The sequence below is a fragment of the Typopeltis vanoorti genome, chromosome 1, assembly GCF_054136105.1.
Source record: "Typopeltis vanoorti isolate ZY-2024b chromosome 1, IOZ_Tvanoo_1.0, whole genome shotgun sequence".
Lineage (NCBI taxonomy): Eukaryota > Metazoa > Arthropoda > Arachnida > Uropygi > Thelyphonidae > Typopeltis > Typopeltis vanoorti.
This window is the reverse complement of record NC_143549.1, coordinates 153,950,001-153,972,698: the sequence shown is the minus strand read 5'-3', so window position 1 is coordinate 153,972,698 and position 22,698 is coordinate 153,950,001. Positions and strand designations below refer to the sequence as shown.

Here is a 22,698-nt window from a genome sequence, read left to right as displayed (position 1 = left end):
TGTCACTAACTGCGAAAGAGATTTATCGGTATATCAGTGCAAACTACTTTATTAATTCATAATTATAGCTATTTATGTCATTATAAATACAAATATAAACATAACAATCAGAAAACTGTTTCAAACATTTTGAAAGAGATTTGTATAGCAAATAGAAAATTTTCAATTTATTAAAATAATACAAATTTTCACACAGAAATATGTCCCAGATGATTTTAAAGCTGGTTTATTATTCTTTGTTGTATGCGATCAAATGCATTGCATTCTCTTTTCTCCAATTCCCTCCACCATTGAACTGAATTTCTTGGGATATCATCACTAGCAGTTTTATATCCTGTTCTTAGGATCCATGACCAATGTTTACGGTAGTCGTTAGGAGTGGCACAGAGTGCACGCACTTAGGAGAAGAACTATGCCGGTAAAGAGTGCAGCTTCCAGGAGGCCCCTTGTACAATATTTTGCAGAATCGTCACTTCACTACATTGCTTTCTTAGCCACAATGACTTTCCCATCCTTGAAAATCTCCAAGATAAATAATTTTAGCTTTTAGAAAGTAAATTGCATTATGCCAATGTCATTCTACGTCTAAGCTGCAAATTCTCCGAACCGAATGCTACGTGTTGGCGTTGCATTCTTACAGGATCGTGAAAGATTTGATTTTTCTGCTTTGTGTGTATACACAGTATAACTTTGAAATAGCAACCACTGATAGCAGTGACTGTGATGTTAAACTGTATTCTCAATTCAATGTTGGTGTTGTTTTCTCGCACATTTCATTACAAAAATAAATAAATAATCATCTTAATGTCAGCTATCGGCTATAACGTAGCCTGCCAACAGCGTGTGGTAGTGACTGCCTGTGCGATATCTTAATCCATTTAGAGGAAAACACAATATTTAAATTAAACGGTTTATTTCAGGCTCAGTAAATAAAATATTTACTTAGCGATACTACGATGATCAAATAGGAAACAAATGCCTTCAATTTTCTCGGAAGCTTTCGTCAGCTCATCCAATTAATTCGAACTAGGCATATACTGTATAATCATGATAGTTGCATTTAGACTTTCACAGACGGAGCTAAATCTATGAGGCAAGTGTTCCTTGATTGCTGTCTATTTTTTGGATAGACAACCCTATTATCTAGGAAGGAAAATCCTTGTCATCCTGATTTTGATGAAGCATGGAATAAAGGGATTGAGAACCCTTTATAAATCCCCTACTTCAATATGGAATTCAAACTTCTATCTCAGTTTCGAACATGGTATTTCTTCCGATTGAGAAATCTGAGAACTGCAGATCAGTATGAATTTCAGTTTCGTCAGTTTTTATGTATATGGCTTTGTGATAATCTTTAACATGCAAAAATGAAATACATAAGCTATTCTTCTCACTAATAAACTGAAGGTTAACGTTAGTGATTTATAGACTGATTTCACTAAAATAGTAGATCCGGAGTTCCCAAATTGTGAGGTGCACCTCCCTTGGAGAGGTTAGGAGATGTGAACCTCTTAGTTGTACATTGTTATATTAAATCCACCTTTCCCAAAATACCAGTTTCAAGTGAGTAACATGGTGGCGGAGGAGGTACAAACATTACTTTCTCTTAAGGCCAGTTTGTCGAAGCTTTATACCTAGAAATCAAATCAATTTGGATTTGATGAATGATGCTGATAAGATCAAGGATGTTCTCAACAAATACAGAGCAAATCTTTACTAAGGCAAAATATTGATGAATTTTATCAAATTCAAAGTTTTGATGAATTTTATCAAAATCAAAATCTTGATGAATTCTGGTGTTCCCAAATGGCTGCATAACCAGTTTTGCAAGTAATGCTCTTTTAGCCTTAATTCCATTTGCTACAACCGAGCTATATGCGAATCTGGATTTCCAACATTCATCACTGTAAAGTTTAGAAATCGATTGAACACCAGGCATGATATTCGGCTAGCACTGTCAAAGGCTGTTCCTCGATTTTCTGTCCTAACTGATTGAAAGCAGCAACATACATCTCATTAAATCGGTTATGAAGAATTATATAATTATTTTATAATTGTTTAGGATAAATAATTATTTATCCTAAACAATTATAAAATTTTTATTTTTTATATTTTTTATATTTTTATTTTTTATATCTTCAATTAAAAAATAAAATCAATTGTATTGTTTTCATTGTATATTTGTGTTCATTTTAATGTTTGGATTTTAGAGGAGGTGTGTATATTAAGATTACACTAAAGGGAGGCGTGAAGGCAAAAAAATTTGGGAATCTCTGCAATAGACTGTTATGGCGAACATTAAGTTCGCCATTAAGTAAATTTTCTAAAGTATCCTCAGGAACTTTTTAAAGGTATTCACACCACCACTTAGGAATGCTTTTAAAATCTACCTTTTGAGACATTTGGATTTAGAACATTCTTATTTCGCATTACTATCCTAGGGTAAGTATCTTCTCAATCCGTTGCTTATGGAGGTTGAAGAATTTAAATTTTCTTTTCAAATTAGAGCTGTCTGTTATAACAATCTTAATATTATCAATTTCATAAATAACTGGAAATCAATGCCCATGCCACATTTAGTGCCTAGATAAACAAAGGATAATCCTGTTCCCCTGCTCCAGAGACCAAACATGAAATTTTTTTCATGTTTGGGTTCAGTTCAGGTCCACAATATGCTATCCACGCTCGCAACCAAAGAACAGACATCTAATACCCATTTTGAATAAACTTTGAATATACATTTAAATCATCGTCCTTTATATTGAAGAAAACAAAAGAATTAGTAGCTTTCAAATGATAATTTTTAGCATAAACGTTTTCAATGGCATAGAGGGTTTTCGGATCTGTACTTTAAGCACTAAAAGACCAGATCCAATACGCATTTTTGTTTGTAATTTCAGTATTATAAAATGCATACGTGAGAAATACCATAATAGAATTCCAAATTTTACTTGTGCTTTTTAAAACAATAACGCTACTCCCAAATCCCTCCAGTCATGTCATGCGGCATACCTGTTGGTTTTTTTGTTTAAATATTTATTCAAAAAACGTTCTATTTTACCTCTTTTGTGGTGATGTTGTTGAAAAGACTTATTCTGTCTCAAAGTTCTCGAGAAAATTAATTGCTCTCATGCTTGCTAATTGTTTATGTCTCTAGTGTATTAATGATGCACAGTTAACTGACTTCACAAAAACCTTTCCTAATTTTGCTTTTACTTCCTGTCTTTCCATCACCCGCAAAAGAATGTTTATTAACAATACAACTAATGATCACTTCGGGGGTTTCTCATAATTAATATCTTTAGAAAGAAAGAAAGGCATTAAATTGTTTACAGGCAGTAATTTGCATTTTTTTTCCTTTCTAGTAAATGTTAAACTTATCCAAATACCTTCAGGTCTCTTCACACTTTTCAATATTGTTTCTGTTTCTTCTGATTATAAAATTAGTGTTCGTTGTTTACAGTTCACCTTCGAGAAAACCCATTACTTTTCTGAAAAAGCTTTTGGCATTGAATCTTTTGTATTAACGTACAAAGATGCAGGAATTTTCAAACAAAAGAGTAAATCATACCTTGATAAGTAGCGTACGAAGTTGTCGCTTCTAATAATCCTTTCCCTATATCCATTCACTGAAAGCGAGTCTTTCATTGTCTTAACCCATCCGAATAAAAATCTGATTCTACAGCATATTATTAACGGTGTCTTGATTTTTGCAAGGAGAAAATATTTCTTTTTCTGCAGGAGGAAAAAAAAAAACTCTTTAAATCGCTGACTAAATTAAACTGTAAGTGCTTAACTCCGGTAACTATAATTAAATTAAGGGTGCATGAGCAAGTGACGCCCACCTAGTGGAAATGTGCAATACGCCTTCGCTAAAACTTGGCTTGGAGGACCTAGAAAAGCATCCACTTGTGAAGGAATAAAAGAGCAAAGTCTGCAACCATTGACTGATTCGTTCTCACTTGTCACTGTCTCTAGCACATCTCAGGAGTGGACTCTTAAGTCAAATGATAATCTCATAATCCTTATGGCAGTTCCGATTTCTAATTAAGTGAGCGGTGGCTCTTTAAAAAAATCTTCGATAACTAATAGAATAAAAAAAAAGACTCGAAACAATTTCCACAGGAAGTAGAGCATGATAATATCGCATTTCTACAATAAATCTCCTACGGTCATTTTCCGCATTACATTTGAAGTCCACTAATACAGCGACTTCGCAGTTCTCTTAGTTCTTCATTTTGTGACATAAGCACACATTTTCGGAAAGTAAAAGAAAGTGAAGTACTCGAAATGGTTTGAGAATAAAAACGATTTGCCGACTGCTACAATTTGGATGGTGTCCTTTGTGAGTGTGTAAGTGTTTCTTGAAAACTTCCAAGAGTTCTTGTAAATTGTAGTTAAGTGACCATCTTTAGAAGTCTGAAAGTGCACACATTCCATTGCGAAATCCAGTTTACCGGGTCTTAAATACATGGAAATTGTTTCTTTGTTCTTTCTTCGGTGAGCCGTCTACAACTTATTTATACACGCAGCCGAAGCAGTTGATTTTTTTCAACTATTTCAAGGCTGTAAATGCTTAACTCAGCATTCCCCTAAGAAATAAAAACATCTTCATCATTCGGTTTATTAAAGGTTATCCGGAATGCTTTCAGCATCTTCATGTTTTTAATTTAGTTCTAAATGAAACTTCTATTAAAATATCGCGAAATCTTTCCAACTGAAGATGAAGAGGACTTCTCTCTCCGACTCCGACCAAGGAAAATAACATATCATCATCATCGGCAGTATTCACTCGCGAACAAGTATGACTGTATTTTACAATCAAAGATGGGTTATGATTACGATGATGATCCTGTGGAAATCGTGTATATGTGATTTCTTTCAAACGTACGAACGTCAGGTGCTCTACAACAGGGACACAGTACTTCACTGCATATAATTATGTCCATTAACTGCATGTATTCTCCGACCTTTTCTGTGAAAAAAAAATCCAGAGTTTGGAGGAGGAAATGAAACGTCTCTGTCATTTCCATATGAGACCAGCTACCTTATCTTCTGTCGAAAATCGTTAGAGGTACTTTCTAGATGCAAATGGATCCAACGAACTTATGCAAAGAAGACAATGATAAATGGTTCGTAAAGTTAAATTTCAGAGGTGTTTATAAATTAAATTTGGAACACACACACACACACACACATTGTTCAGAATAGTAGAATTTCGGAATAGTACATAGTACACATAAATTCTGATTGAAAAGTATAGAAAGTGAATTGTTAACTTCGTGAATAATACTTGCAATGCGTGTCTGAATTTATATAGAAAAGGTCACATCTGGTTAGTATCGCATCTGTCGTTTCTGATCATCATTATTTTTTTTTTTTACCAGACATGATATTTCGTGACATCTAAGAATCCGCAACGTGCGTGTGTAGTGAGACTTCTAAAATCCTTAAGAAGTATTCAAAACGACTAAATGAATGCAAACTGATGTGTAATGCTACTATACAAGAGTTTTCAAGGTGTGTTTTAAAGCTGTGTGCATATAATTTGAAACTGGCGAACATCCAGGTGTGTTACTGCCTTCGTAATTCAATGAGAAACGAAAATATATTGACTGTTCTTGAAATCTTAACATATTATATCTTCTTTTGATGTACGCCAAGCTAAATGTGGACACGCAGATGAATTTTCACATTCACTTCAACTTATGCTGCAGATTTTTGTCAAATAGTATTTGCTACTGCAATAACCTCAAGTCATCGAACTCGATTCAGATGTGAAATAATTTTTTTCTCTCCTACCTAAGATAATCTGAAGTTAAATAAAACTAAATAGGCTGCAGTAAAAGTCCATTTTGAAGAAAAATTAATCCGAAACTTAAATACCACAAATTTTGATTTTTACAGTTCCTCGCTAGCACTCGATCGGATCTTGTACAGTATTTACAGAGTCAGCACCATGATGATTGCTGACATCTCAGGAAAAAGAAAGCATAATCTTGAAGGCTGAAAATAAAATTTATTCATGTCATTTTCTTTACAAAAAATAAACTATTTATGATATAAAACTAACTTCTCACCCTACTGATTGAGTAACCAAAAATGCCAAAAGGCAAACCGTTCTTCATTTCTTGAAATAAATAAACATTATTATAGTAATGAAATAAATCTATTTTTTTATTTTAACTGTATTTTTCGTATAATTAAAGTTATCATTTATCTACTAATTATAAACCCATTTAATTTGTATACTTTATAATCTTGGTGATTGTCATGACCAAGGGTAATACAGCTTAATATCTCAATAGCACTTTTTGAGTACTGTACATTGCCTTAGCTTCAGACTAACTGTTGTCGTATTATTCAGGAGTTGTGAATTACAAAGAACGTTTCCGTTTTGTATACCTTTGCTAATAAATCCGATAATTCAATATAACTGCTCACTGTCTATGAAACTTAACTCATTTTGTATTCTTTGATAAAACATAAAACATAAATAAATCTTCTAATGACAGACATATAAATCTTCTACTGCATTTCCTTCCCTAAAGCAGTAGACTGCAAAATCCTAACTTTTTTGGAAATCTAATAATCGCCTTTCATCATCATCACTACAGTTCACTGGATTTCTGCGATTTGGATTGTTTCGGATTACGGCCGAAGTAACTAGGGCTATGAAAATCCTCCAAAAGAGGCAAACCGGCGTTAGCTTCTTTTGGAGGATGCAAAAATCCAAGGTTTTAAGAATAAAATTCTTTATATCGACTATGTGGACTAACTAACTCACTTTCAGATGAAAATGCTTTATAAGCTTTCTTCGCATCTTAGACAGGATTTGAACCTAGGTCTTTCCATCCAACGGGCATCATTGATACCGAGGCTTGAGTTTGGATTATACCACAATAAAGGGGATATCCCTAATCCAAGCCCTATGTATCCTACTGCCGAATTTTTCTGTATTGTGGGCTCAAAAGCTAAATGTGTGAGTCGAAAAGAAAAACAAAAAAACCTGTTACTTGTGTAAGAGATTGAGCAACTGGAATCTACCGAAAAAAGTTTCGTCCAGTTAATGACCAGAATGAACTTGTAAGGCCTTCTTCTGTTTGCTTACAGTCATGGGAATTATCCCGAGCATGAGGCTATACAATCAACGCTTCTATAATAAATATGGTATGATAAAAATAAAAAAGGATAGCGGAGAAAATTTTAACGAAGGAAGTATAATAATAATCTATCACTCAACTTCCGTTTCTATCTAGGTGTAGAATTACGCAGATGATATTTATTTAAATCATTTCAGTACTTTCTATTAATGCCATATGTAGCATAAATATCGATTCTCAGATTTCACGATATTAAGAATATGGAAAGCGAAGTGGAATCATGTGTAACCATTCGGGACCACATGCAGTGGGTTCAGAACATCGTGGATGTCAATCTGCGCATTCCTAAAACATGCCGTGAGCAACTTGTAAGCATCCCTTGATTGGTTATTATACAATGGGGAAAGAAGAACAGTCGTAAGAAATTTGTATTTTACGAAGGAAGGAAAAGTAAATCTAAACTATATATGTAAAATAAATATTTACATTTTCTCTTTTGTTGTAGCTTTTTTCTTTGGTTTTATCTGTGCTGTGAACATCATATAACAGAATCTTCTTTTAAAAGTGCAGTTCCTATTGATGTAGTTCCACAATACAACGTATTTCCAGTTTCCTGTTTTACATCTATTTCTGAAGGGCCGTCCTGAAAATTTGATAAGATCAGCAGCCAACCAACCAACCAACCACGACTACGAGAAACAAAACAATAAAAATCTTTCGCCCATACTTGATCAAATGAGAATTCAGTCCACTAAATAGTTCAAATAAATCACCATGCAATGTCTGTCCAGCGGTATCTTATCTCTCTGACCTCTTTGCTTTATAACCCTACGATTCTAGCAATCACCATAAGTAGTACCAACAGCCGTCTCCTAGGTAACTAACCGGCAATGCAGACTTCACTACAACACACTTTATGACTATTGTTGATGTTATTCACGTGCTGGGTCAATACAAATGGACAATGTACTTTACGTGTCATTACATTTGCGCTGTATCTATGGCTACGTGACCTAATATAAGGTTGTCTCTGTTACAGTATTTGAAATTCTAACAATACCGGATAACATCATCATCAGATGTCCCTTGGAATGCGCTCTATTTGTGTTCGATTATACGTGAGTCATATAAGAAACTCTAACACGTAAAAGATTGTTGTAAAGAAACATATGACATTTTAAAATGTATCCCTCTGGAAGCCTGTTTGTAGTAATATTTGTGGTTTTAGACCCCGCATTTTGATTTATTATTCTTAGAGTTTATAAAGAAACAGGAAACTTGGAGGTAACTTGTTCCTATTGGTAATAGATGATAATAAAAAAAATAATAATAAACAAAGGTTCCAACATAAGAATAAGAATTTTTGTAGCTCCCTGAGTTTTGACTTTAAACCTAAAATTGATTGAGAAGACATAAAATCTAATTTCCTTAATTTATTTATGAATTTTAATGTGAACCTCTTATACCTAAATTTAATTAAAATCGATTAGCTGGTTGAACAAACCAATCACGTGAAAGGAGGCTAAGAAGCAAGACATTGGATTTCTGGAATTTGCTTGCCTTTTGAAAATAATGTCATGTCTGTAACCAACAATGCATTATTTGTAGCAATCTGACAAATACAATAAATTAAGTAAAAGTACATCTCGTAACCACACCTGGATGTAGCAAAGAATCATTTCCTGTTGACATTTGACATCTTCAGTAAAGAGTACCATTTCAGTTTTAACCCTGCTTTTAATATCACTATACAAATGAGATATTTTCTATTCGTTTATTTATTTTTTCTTTCAGTCACCATCTTAGTGTTTTAAAGCTCCAATACTTTCCAAAATACAAAATGTGTTTCTTTTTTTAAGATGAAAATTACCAATCGCAAACGTGGCTGGATTCAATAAACGTTTTGATTTCATAGTTCTTAGCTTTCTTTAAATCTTTATTAGAAATAATGCTTTATAATCAACACCTGAGTTATCAGGTTTGTTTCCAGGGATCCCTAAAATAACGCTTCTCTCTACTACTCTCTGCGCGCTACTGATTACACAACAATGTTGTTATTCAAAATGTTAATAAGTTTTCTCTTCTCTTTACTGCTTTGCTTTCAATCAATCTGAAACAATACAAGTTCAACAATCTTTCGTGTTCAGAATTACCATAAACAAAAAAAAAGTAAACTGCTGTTGCCTTGGTAACAGAAGTGAAATTTCCTTTCTTTGTGCTCTTGTGTAATTTTCTATCTTGAGTGCCAGCTGTTCTTTGCTAAACTTTGATTTCCCTTAGCTAGCAATTGTTTCCTTTGCTTAATTTCGCAAATAATCTCCTCTATTTGGAAAGCAATAAAATATGATAAATTTCGATTTAAACAGTTGTAGAAACGCAGCGAATTTCTCTGTGTGAGCAAGAATACAAAACAATACGAAAAAAGAAGGGAACCGCTGAGAGAGAGAGAGAGAGAGAGAGAGAGAGAGAGAAGAAATGACAGTACTTTATTATGACAACTCACTTATTTTTATAGAGTTATTCTAATTTTAAAAAATACGCGCCCGCCGTTTTACCTCGCAAGTCTTCAGAATTACGGTATCTGCTATCTTACGGTCGTCTTCGGTATTAATTCAATTCTCTAAGAGAATTTACAACAGCACAATATAATCATCAGGGTTCGTTGTTTGCGCAATTACGAACGATTTTTAAATCAGTGCTGTTCAATCAATTCGGGCATGGGTAACGGGAGGTCTCATTACTCATAAACGTGATCACAGTTCATATACGAAACTGGGTTAAAAAGGAGACGATGTCGAAATAAAATCGTAATCGAATGCACAAAATATCATAAAAAATAAATATTATTCGTTGAAATATTATTCTTCAACGATGTCAAAATTTAAATGAGTGGTAACTACTTAATACTGTCGCAAATTAAATACTTCATCTTTCCTTTTTCATGTTAGGTTTGATGGCCTGTCACAGCCAAGTACTTAAAAATTGCTTATGATAAGATGATTAATCCTGTCTGCTATGTCTGTAAATTGCGTGTGTTCTTTTGCCTGTTGGAAGTTTTTTTTTCCTGGTTTTCTTGTTTTCTAGGATGAAAAACTGGAGTATCCTGAAGGGAAAAAAGCCGTTTCTACCTTTATTTGAAAAGCTCTAATAAAAGTTCTTCGTGCCTTAGACAGGATTTGAACCCATGTCTTTTCAATCACATGGCATCGCCTGAGCTATGCAGGCTCTTTCCATACCAACGACAGACATGGCAATTGTATTATTGAGAATGTGTATTAGTAGCGTGTTTTATATTGACTTTCCAAGGATAAAACAGAAGTTCCCAATAAATAAACAAAGAACATGATCGTCTGATATCTTTTTTTAGCATTTCGGCTTGTGTAGCATCATGTGAGAAAAAAGGTTGATCCCAAATATGTGACAATAGTTATATGGAAATTAAAACTACAACAAAAGTATTAAACAATTCGGTAACTGGCTGGCAAATGCGTACAGTTGTACACAGTTTCGTGACAATGAAAGTGTGTGGTGGGGGACTTTGTATAGCTGTTTTAAAACCAATCTCTTGATATTCTCTCAGTCTGGATTAAAATCGTTAGCGGACCATAGGTTGAATTTCGACGGTATGCAATCGTTTTTACTACTTTAGTCATGGAGGAGAAACGAGCATACAAATAAGGACTACACTTCATATATCGATTCAAAAATAAATAAATAAATAAAATCTGTACTTAGAAATTCTGTATAACCGGTTTGTTTGCTGCCTATTTTATGAATTTCCTGATGGGTGAAGTTTGCAATTCGAACTGGTCCAAGACAAGAAATATTTATGTAAAATACAAGACTGACTCTAAATCTACCTGTTGTATTTCTACGCGGACCATGACACTAAGACCAAGTTAAGATTCAGATTCCTGATCCTCAACTAAATACATATCACGAGCGAGTGAAAACAGCAGTATTCCTTTGATTTTCCTTATTCGCGTGACATTACAAAATTTTGTGCATAGAAATAAACTTAATATCGCATGCTTAGTTCACAACGCCACAAGCGACGTCTTTTAAAGCAACAAACTTAGGTGTAATAACTAATCTATAATTAAGACTTCAAGTCTTGGACATCTCACCCAGCGATACGCTCCGATTTCCAACGTAATATCGCAACTACTGACACACGCACGCACATACACAGCAATTTGCTTAAGAAATATAAATAAATGGCTCCTGATTAATATGCCTATGGAGAGAAAAGCTATGAGTTGGTCCGTCACGCTCGAAAATGAAGCTATTAGTTATCGTCACTGGACCTTAAAGACATACGTGGTTAGCAAGAATTAAAGTCTAATATAAGACACGAGCTAAAATATCGCACGGATTGTTCTGCTTCGTTTAAATCCATGGGGAGGATTACACTGGGCATTGCATTTCTCCAAATACGTGAAAGGTTAGTAACTGCAGACACCAATTAGCATCTTAAAACTTGGCATTTCTTTGTAATTTCGCTCCTAATAATAAGGTCATTATGTGTAACTGAAAGTACTAACCACTCCAGAAGATTAGCTTATACGGCACATTTGCACTGGTTGTCTGCATTTTACCGCAATATTTAGACTGCGACAAAGGTTGGCCTTTATTGGAGACAGTCTGACTCATTACCGTGTTTTGATTAATATAAACTGTGACTGGTGACTTCGCATTAATCTTCGTATGATGGGGAAGACACCTGACTAGATGACTGGGAGATTAATGGGACGAAGGTACATTTATTGCTGTATTTCCAAGTGGAATACTAACTGCTAAATTCTCAACAATGATTAAATGTTGTATATGTGGCAGCAGCATTTAACCATCGCAAGTATTCAATAAATCACAAGCCTACTAGGTTCGTTGTTGATAGTGGAAATCTTTGACTTTCCCCAAAAATTTAGAATGTGGTACAAGAGCAGTTTGTGTGGTGTAATGCTCTTAATCAAAAGTACTAAAGCTGGTCAAAGAGGATAGCAAGTTTACTTCCCCGTTGATATCAATGTCTCTGCAGTATTTATAACCATAAATCAAAATTAATACAGTTATCTTTCCATACATCTTATCAAATTGGAGTTATTGCACAGCTTATTCAAAGAGTCATCAAGGGCGTGTAACAGCTAATCTGCCTTTATGTAGTTAGATAAATGTATTTGTCAAAGGTAGCGTAGGGGAAGAGTCACACTGCCTCTCAGAAGATTTATGTAAAATGAAATTTGCGCGTGGATTAATTCATTGTTAACTTTTGATCAGATTAAATCTTTGCTATAAACTGCAACAGTATTTAAACAGCCATTAGTGACTGCTGAATGTCATATTCCTCTATACAATAGTGCGGGCTGTCAGAAGATGATGAAAATGAAAGAAAGATAATACAGTATTTTCATGTCTATCATTTAGTTATATAGCATTACCTCCAACCTAAACAACGGGTAACCTGTAGGTACTTATGATGAACTGAGCTAGCGACCAGCTGATCATCAGAATATCATCAGATCATCAGAATAGTTTAGTTGATCAACAGACCTGACAGATTTGATTCTTAGACCTGCATCATTAGAATACAGATCTTCTTAACAATAATTCTCAGGACTCCGCATCATCACAAAAATCCTCTGAAGAACCTACATATCAGGAATCTTCAGAAGGAACTGCATGATTGGAATCGGAAAAGCTTGCATAATCAGTACCTTCAGGAGAATCTAAACGACAGAAATGAAAACTGTCTGCATTATACAAATGAGAATCACCTGCATGATAAGAATCAGAACTTACGTGTTTAGACTATGATAAAAAAACATCAGAAGGTTCTGTACGATTATAATGATTGTATCTTCATGATAAGAATGCGTTGATTGCTTACGCAATATCAATAAAAGAAAAAGGCGAAAATGGCAACATAAAAATGAAGGCTTGTTCGAAAATCTAAAAATCGAATGAGAAAGATAGTATAGTCATATAAATTGAAAGCAGCAAGTAAACGATTAAGAAAACTTGACAGTGTGTGATGATTAAGAAAAAAAATGGCAAAAGAGAAACGATCATAAGTAATCAATGGCCAACCAGACTTCAAACATCTAGCAATTCTTACACAGCAAAATATATACTTCTCGTTATATTTCCATCTGTTTTTGATATCGGAAGCTTTCCAAGATTTGAAACCATCTATTTTGGAGCTCCATTCCTATGACAGCATACCACTCCAGCAGGTCTGGTAGTCGTGATGCTATTATGGATTACATAAAAACTTTTTTTCAAGCATCCTTGAAGAAGTTCCAGTGAAAGATTTATTGTAAGATTATTCCATGACCCGAGACGCACACACATTCCATCATTGTCAGGGAAGTAGTATTCCACCTGGCAGATCACTGTCTGTTGGTAGTTTTTAAAATATTAATCATAGCTTGAAAACGGAAGTATCTGTAGAGATGTATGGGGGGGTGGGTGTTCACTGACATGGAAGAGACGAATTGCAAAAGTCACCTTTCAATGTTTGGTCTTTCCTGTAAAAGAAAATGCGTTTCTTACCTCTCTGAAAATGTAACTTTTTATTGCTTTAAACGTCCTTACATTTCCTTTTAATAACAATTATCAGTGTAGAAAGAGTTTGACATTGGGGAACTTTAAATCTTAAATCGGAGCTTTTTCCATGTGACAGAAAAATCCAATTCCTAAGCTACATACTAACTTTGAATAGAAACTTAAGTAGATTAAATGTTCGGAATCTCACAGAAGACTGCAGCAGAGCTGATCATTTAAGCAGAATCAAGCAACTCTACAAGTTTACGAGGGCCGTAGATCTCCTGAATTAAGGACCTGCAAAAGTCTCTGCTCGAGATTACATTAACTGCAGTGTCGCATTCCAACTCCCATTATGCAAATTTAAGGCGCGAATTTAGATGAATTAAATCTACTTACTTTTCAACTTTAAGTTGGCTCTGGGGAAATTTGCATTCACCATTGCATGCAATGCCATCTATCGACGACTTTTTACTAACATTTAGGAAGAGAGCTGTTAGATGATTCGAAAGCAGATAATTTCGTGCACTGCATATTGATAGAAAACTGTACCGTAGACTATAAACCACCACATGATTAGGTGCGTTTCATAACTATTTTTGAACAAATAACAGCTCATTTCTTGTTAGAGGAATTTAATGAATTTTACCGCCAGGAATGGTAGGTTTGCTTTAAATCGAACCATTTCAAATGAAATAAAATCATGGTCAATTATATATGTTATAAACGACAATACATAAAGTGGACTTGCAATACGCACTTCAGAAACGGTTTAAGTTCATTTATATGATAATGTATGATAGCACTATAAAAGAAGACAATATTATTGTACTGTCGATTAAAATGATGAAACACCAGATTGACGAGTTCACTGGAAAGCAATGCAGTATCGCTTCATAACAAGCAAACTCTGTTTATCAATAGACTGGTTATATTAACAGTCCATAAGGCTTTCCCACTAGGTTATTAAGGGCGGAGGAAGGTAGGAATGCGTTTTATGTTGATTGGTCCATAACAATCAAGGGAATTTGACTTCCATCAGATGCCCGTTTAACATGAAACTCGTTCTTGTTCTACTTACCCATTGTAAGCCTGAACGAGGCTTAACGTAGTCAACAGCAGTGAGTTCTGTTTTAGTACGTGCCTATTAGCATGACTTGGCTTCTCCTTCAAGACTTATTATGTAAGGTATAAATCATTCTTATAGTAGACAAGAAAAGGAAATAATTCTCTATCAGTACTATCCCATATTTATACAAAAGAATGTAGATTGAACTGTAGTGAGTTAAGTTGTTGAACAGGGTTAGTCACAATCTGTCAATTTCCAGCACGTTATGAGGTCTAAGGCCGTGCACATCGTATTTATGATTCTTTCTCATTTGCATGCTGATATTGAAATATGAAGAATAATCGTGAGGCATTTTTGGCCTAAAATATGAAAGGGAGAGAGAGACAGAGAGAGGGGAAATTTCAAGAATATTTGTCTTTCAGCAAAGGTCAGTATATACTTCGCTGATGCATGCAATTATAAATAAACATTTCAAAAAATTCCTGTACTATATAAATTACGTTAGTTCTAGCCACTATCCATTTATAATTTGAAAGGACGTAAATTATAGCCAGTTATGTCAACGTTAACTGTGTAAATCTCTGAAAGATGCTTTATCATTTAAAAATGGATTCCCAGCTTAAAGTTTTCCCCCTATTTAATATGACCCCCATTTATAACAAGTGGCTCTATCTAGCCTGATAGAACGTAACTTTCTTGCCCAATCGACATAGCTATAGGACGACTAGTTCAGTTTAATTTCCACATGACTGTTTTGTTTATGTATTGTTAATAGAAGCACACCAACCACTCCATCTTTTCTTAACCGATGTCTCCAATCTGATCGATATGAGATGATTAGGGATGTTAATGCAAGTTCCTTCCCTTACTCTCTTGGGCTTGATAAAAAACTTTGTTAAAAAGTGGAGTTTTTTTCAGCTTCCCCGCTATTGTTCGTATAGCAGAAAAAAATACTAAGAAATGTATTAAAGTAAATGACTTTTCCCATATACTTCTCACCGTCCTAATTCGTGCTGCGAGAGAGCAATGTATCTTCCAGTAAAGTTGGATTTTATATTTTTGTTCAAGACATTCAGCATCTTACGGCATTTTTGTCAAGGCAGGAGAAAATACTCGAGATAATGAGGCCGTGTTTCTCCGTGTTCCCCGGAGACCTCATTAAATTCAGCTTTTATTTTCTCCCCTCTTCCTTCCACTATACGCTTCCTTCATCTAGCCTTACTGAAGAAGGTGTTTAGACCATTTTTCGTCCTTCTCACACTCTTTCTCCCGCTTAATCCTTCTTAGATTTTTTCTTGTGTTAGGCAACCGATTGCGTTCTTAACTCGTGGAATTTTTCACTCTAACAAAGTGATGTTTTGGATCTTCCGTTTTCAAGTGTTTTTAGATGCAATTTTTTTTTGCCTTAGGTTTTTGAAGACTTACGCGAAGTTTTCTTAGGATTACGTTTACGGTAGACTTGTAAATATCTCTTAATACTCCTGCTTATTCATATTTTTTATGCAGAATAAGTTTTACTCTTGAAGTTTGTTGCTTAAATCTATCCACTAATATGCTTGTAGCTTTCAGAAACTTACAGCTGATGAAAAAAACCTTATTGCAAGGTTTAAAACCACTTAATTTCAAAATACACACTGTTAGCGAAGCTACCTGCTGTCAATTTCTCATACCTCTGTCAATAATAGAAAGATAATGTGATCATTTCTATTTATCCAAAGTTATATATAAAAAATCTTCAAAACTTCTGTGTTTGTCATACTTCCTGTGCTTTAATTAAAGGTGGCTTAGTTGCAGGACTGACCAGAGAAATCATGTAAGATAGATAACAGGAAAACAAAATTCCATAAAAAGTATATTTCTTTTTTTTTTTTTAAAGGCTGAGGATTTATAAGATAATACTGAGGTAATTGCGGTCAAAAAACGCAGATTTCAGATTGTTTTCAGATTGAAAACAATCTGAAACTTTTGTTTCGGACATGTCATGCAATCCTCTGTTTATCTTTAAATTTCTGAAGAAAAAAAAATCTATGAAGACAAAAAAAAAAATAAAAGAAAAACCTAAACCGAAGTTTACTCAAGGAAGCAAAAGGAAAATTCGATTAAATTGGTTGGAATAACATCGTAGGACTCAGATAAGCACAATTGTCAGTTTTTGTAGGCACTTTTTTAAAGTAAGCATTAAAGTTTGCTTCCTGTCTTTAAACGATATATTCGAGTTTTTTTTTTCTCTCTCTCTCCTCTAGAGACTCCAGCATCTACTACTTCAAACATACAATTTGCCCAAAGAAGAGATGCATTTCTTACCTCATAGTCTTAATTGCCTTGAAGTAATAGTAGAAAAAAAAAAGAATTCTTTGATTTCTAAAATAAAAGCAAGCATTTCAGATACATTATGAAATTGTTTCCACGAAATTAATGACATTTAAAATATGATCTAATATTTCTACTCGGATCTGTTGAAACAATCCTTCTTGATGTTTTCTGTACGTGATGCTTAGAATTAAATTTAATGAATCCACTTCAATCTCGTGAAATACTTTTGTACGAAGAAGTCGAACGCATTAGAAAAAAAAACGAAGTTTTCTAAGAATTCTTAGTTTTCACAGAACATAATGCACACACAACTAATCTATTTGGAAAAGGAGAAAAAGAAATGTTTTCCGGGAATACAATATTTGCCGTTCCATCTAAAGCAAAATAATTCTCCTTTCTAAGTACACAATCGGTTGGCTAAAATGAGAGAAGCAAAAGCGTAAAGAGGATTAGTCTGGTGAAAGAAGGTGCAAAGGATTTGAGCAGCTTCAATTTCATTTGAAGTGTACAGAGAGGATGAACGAAAGAAAGAAAGAAACAGGAAAGCTGAATTTAATAAGGTTCCAGTGGGAAAGGAGAAAACAGTCTTGTTCAATGACTCTCTCCCGATTGTTTGAAGAAAATGCCTTAAGAAGGCGTTACGTCTCAGAGTACGAAATGTAACATTCTTACGGTGCACTACTTTCTGTGTCCACTTATGCGTGTGTGAGGCGAATAGCAGATGAATAGGCCTATTAGGCATAAAGGATATTCTTTGGATCTCCAAGATGTCTCAAAAAGGAGTTGAAGAATCTAAAATAAAACTTAGTGATATAAGAACAGAACGTAAATGCACCGGTTTTGAATTATATCCATTGTCACTTATCTTATGACTGTTGTGACGACTTATCTTTTGTTCAATTACTTTAACAATTACAATTACTTTTGTTCTGAATTATATCCCAATTGTCACTTATATTATGACGCGAGTGATGACTTATCTTTGGTTCAATTACTTTAACAATTATAATTACTTTTGTTCTGCTTCTTAAGTTTCGGATTTAGTTCAAAGCGTAATTTTCAATGCATTTATTTTCAGTTAAAGAAAAATCCCAAATGTTCGAAGTCTTTCTTCCGTTTTAAACCCCCGCATACTTTTATGTTTTTAATAGCACTAATATTCTCTTTCTGCAGGAAAAAATGCTCGTTACAAGGCACAGTCGAACAATGTACACAATTGTGTTGAAGAACTGTGCAAATGCATGTGTTAATCAGTTTATAAAAGTGTGTAATGTAAACGATCTTCTTTTAAAACTTTATGGAAACTGAAGTAACACCAACCGGACTTCATGGATAAGCTTCCTTTGTAAAGAAGTTACGTGAAACTTTGGAAAAACTAAGACTGCAAACTTCTTAACAAAGTAATTTGATTATTATACGGACACCGTCGTTTGCATACAATTATGTACGCTTTTGTTATCTTTACTTTTGTTATCTGTTTAGTTCAAGCAGATAACAAAAGCTTGGCATGAAGGTACAGAAATGGTTCTACTTATTTCATCTCATTTCACTTTCTATAATATATTAGGTCTAAAAACTGTTCTAGCTAAATAATATCGCATCATAGGCGTCTAATTAATGATCAAATCCATGATTAGTAATTAATCCTGTTTCAATAACCTGGCCTTTTGTGAATGGTGTGTGTTTGCTGAATTGTGTGTTTTCCAGGGAAAGAAAAATCCACGTTTCCCTGATGAAAACTGTGTCGCCTCCCACTGAAACCGGCTAAATAGTTTTTTTAAAATTACCATATAAATATATAAATTTTCCTCTGTTCTACACAGAGGAAAATTTATATTCGAATCCAGTTTTTTTTTTCAGTTTAAGAGTGTCGCTGCCGTCGAAGAACCACCAAAGTACTTATTTATTCCACTTAGTTTAATAATTTTAATAATTAATGTTTATTCGTGTGACGCGAATTTATTACAAATACTGAAAACGATCTTTGAGTACTTCACTTTCCAATCACCAGAAATTTTATAAAACTAAATTCTTTATTTTGCGAACAGTGTGAGACGTTTATTACCAATAGGTAATAAACGTCTCACATTACATCAAATACTCAAACGTTTATTACCAATAGGTGGTATATAATTTTAAACAAAAACTTAATATCGACAAAGTAAAAGAAAATTGCTAATCAGTCAGAAATAAATTTAATAGAAATCGGTGATTATTAATTCACAAACATTCGTGGACAATTTTCGAAATATCCAGGATAATGAAGAATCTTTTGAAGCTACTGAAAAGCAAAAAGACACTTTTAAAAAATATCATCAGTGGCGCTTTCGTAATTTCTCCTGCTGACTATCTAAAAATATTTTCCCATTTTTAATCTCGACTTCCTGAAGTCGACTGTCTGAAGCTAAGCAAATCTGTGTTTCTTTTTCGTTGAATTCTATTTATCTTAAATTTAGTTACTTGCAACCTCGTATTCTATTTAACTGTATTAGCCTTTTCCAATAATAGTTTCCTTGTGGAGCAGCGTCAAAATCATTAAGAAATCAAAATGCACTGAATATGGAGGTCTTCATCATCTAGTGCTGTTTAGAAGTACAAGCATCGCTAGAGAAAATGCAGAAGTAGAATGATGTTCGTTTCTACAATTCCACTTTGTCCTAGATTTGCATTTGTATGATTATTTCCATCTACTTTTTAACGCAGAACGAAGAATATAAAAATAACTCAACTCTACCTTATTCATAAGATCTTACCGGTGTATTCCATTAAGCCACAAAAGGTATAAAGTAATTTGATATTCAGCATTTAAAAGAAAACGAAAGTTATTTACGATAAACATTCCCTGTTCATATGAACAAGGAATGTTTATTGTAAATTACCATTCTCGTAGCTTTTTTGTTATCAACGAAATGTTTTTAGATATTTATTGTTATGTGAGAACATCCTTTTAATCTTATTTAGGTCAAATGGGAGGCGACGGTGAAGATTCCGAAGACAAAGGAGCTGCAGATGAGGAAGAACGGGAAAGGTTGGAGGCCCTTCAAGAGGCCGAGGATCGTAGGAGGGAGAAACACATGAAGATGGAAGAGGAACGTGAAAAGATGAGGCAGGAGATCAGAGATAAGGTAAATTCTCGTATCTTGTATTTTTCCTATCAGCAATAAGGCAATTAAAATAGATTTCTTTTTAATATTTGATTGTTCAGTTTATAAATAAACAGTTTATGTTATTACGCTAGAATCGGTCTCTTTCTGCCATTTACTATAATTCTTGTATTCTAAGATGTTTCGATGCTTAGGCTATATACAGCCATATCTGTCACAACCTCAACAATAGTGCCACGAGTCTAATGTTGACAATGGTTAGCACTCTTTGATTGTTAAGCTATAATGGCTTCGAAGAGCATTAGAAAACTATATCTACCTAGATTGCATATTTTATACAATATATTTGTTGTTTCTCGGTTTAACAGTGTTCATTAAGTTTTACTGTTTTAAAAATGCAGGAGAAGATTACTAGTTAGATAAACATCGTAACGTTTGGATTACTGTTTATTTAAAAAGAAATGAATTATACCCTTATTCTTTACGCATGTCTTCGTTCAGTACACTAGGAATAACTGGCATTGTATTGATCTATTCTGACATAAAAATTATAAGAGAATAAATTGAAATCCTTTTCATCTGATTTAATATGAACAAGGAATTGAAATTTCACACCGTTATGCTCCTTTTTTTATTCGTCAAGGTATTACTCCTGTAATGTATTTAAGCGTAGTTAAGAACAGTTTTCCCTGTGGGATTAAATTATTAGTTATCTTATACTATCATCGCTTTAAACAGAACACAGATTCTGATTTCATTTTCACTGGAAAAATGTGATCTGTTGAATCTCTCTTTTCAGTATGGAATAAAAAAGAAAGAAGAGCCAGTCACCGAAGATCCTTTCGCTGACATGGAAGGAGGAGGTTTAAATCGGAAAAGAAAGACTCCTGCTGAACTGGCTGCGGAGGCAGAAGCTGAGGAACAAGATGATTTCACAAGTGAGATATTTATTAGTAAAGTCTAGTCATCTGTAGCTACTTCTACAGCAAGATAAGGAGTAATCATTTTTTGCAACACATGGTGTATGCCTAACAAAATCATCGCACTTTGAAAAGTTATGGACCTTATTCGTATTAAAGATTTGTTGCCAATATGAAAGGGATCAAAACGCACCTCCTTTTGCATACCAGTCTTTCAATATTTCTAATTATAATTTGGAATTCTTCTGTGATTATTGGCCATATTTTTTTAGTCTAAAAAAAATAGTCTCTTTATTATTTACAATTGCCTGTTAACGTGTTCCTGCCATAGAAGATTCATTTATAGATTTTTCTGTTATGAAAATTGTTCCTACAATTAAAAAAAGAGGCGTTAATTATATAATTCTTTCTTATTTTTTTTCAAGCTGTCTACCCCGATTTTCATCTCATCCCTCCTCTGTGTATCATTTAATTTTTCTCGGCTGTTAATACTCTTCCTCAATGGCTTTCTTTACCTTTCTCGATTAGCTTGTCTACTTCATCCTCAATGTTCATTTCTTATCGCTTTGTTTTTAATTATCTCTCTCTCTTTAATGAATAATTACAGCAATTTTCTTAAATGTTTTCTTACGGCTCGTTTTCATTATTTATATCATCTTCTCCCCCCTATTTCCTCTTTTTTTAACTGCCGTAAATTATGATTGTCCTGAAATTACTTCATTTTTTTCGATGTTTTACGGAATCCGTTATGAAAACATATGAATAAACTAATAGCGGTTTGCACGTTCTGAATAATTTGTTATTTCTCGTGTTTAAGTAAAGGTTAAAGACGCAGCAGATTTCAGTAGTTTAAGGATTTGCTTCCCATTAAATATTATTCGAACGCAACTTAGTTCTACAGGCATTCCACGTACGTGAGGTCACGAAGTTCAGAAGTAGAAGGAAATAAGGTGCACCAGCAAACAATTCAATGCAGTGTGACGCCTGTAAACGAACAGGAAAAGTATATTAATGAAAGATGTTATAGTATGATTGCAAACCAAGATTACGTTTTTCTTTGCAAATATTGTAAGCAGATCGAAGACAGGAAATGCTATCAATTACTCAACGGTTGAGTTTTATTATTGATGAGAGGCTTACCATTAACTGAAAAATAATAAAACAAAAACTATCACGATTTCATTTGCAGATTATTATACAGTAATAAACACTTTAACTATTCCCGTCCAGAGAACAGTGACAGTTAGATCAACTACGAGAAAGACACTTCACAAATTAGGAGATATCATTGCTGTCCCAACAGATGATTCCTCTCTCTCTTATCAAGATCTGTGCGACGATCCTATGATAAAAATAACGCAATTGACATACCATTGTCCACTGTGTACTGGTGCGTGGTTATTATAGTGAACTCTGCAATAGAGACATATAGATAGAGGATGTGTCCACAAAATCTTTCCAGTAAGACATCATTAGTGACAGTTGGTTCAGATAATGTTAGGATGCGTCGGTGTTTCTATCTTTCTCTCAGATTCATTCATTATTCTACATGGACCCCTGAATCTTAAATGATTTTCTGGATAGAACTGTCTAGAAGACCATCTACTTCTAGACAGTTCAGATTTAGCTACATTAGTAAGATTCTT

General features: G+C 34.0%; 1 protein-coding gene across 4 annotated transcripts in view; it reads left to right on the top strand.

Moving 5' to 3' along the window:
* LOC150110555 (complexin-like) overlaps nucleotides 1-22,698 on the top strand; it is a 542,097-nt gene that overhangs the window by 501,052 nt on the left and 18,347 nt on the right. For all 4 annotated transcript variants that reach the window (XM_090394731.1, XM_090394737.1, XM_090394745.1 and 1 more), the window contains 2 exons: nucleotides 19,990-20,153; nucleotides 20,932-21,070. In XM_090394731.1, the coding sequence (XP_090250857.1) occupies nucleotides 19,990-20,153; nucleotides 20,932-21,070 (303 nt within the window). The remainder of the gene's footprint in view (nucleotides 1-19,989; nucleotides 20,154-20,931; nucleotides 21,071-22,698) is intronic.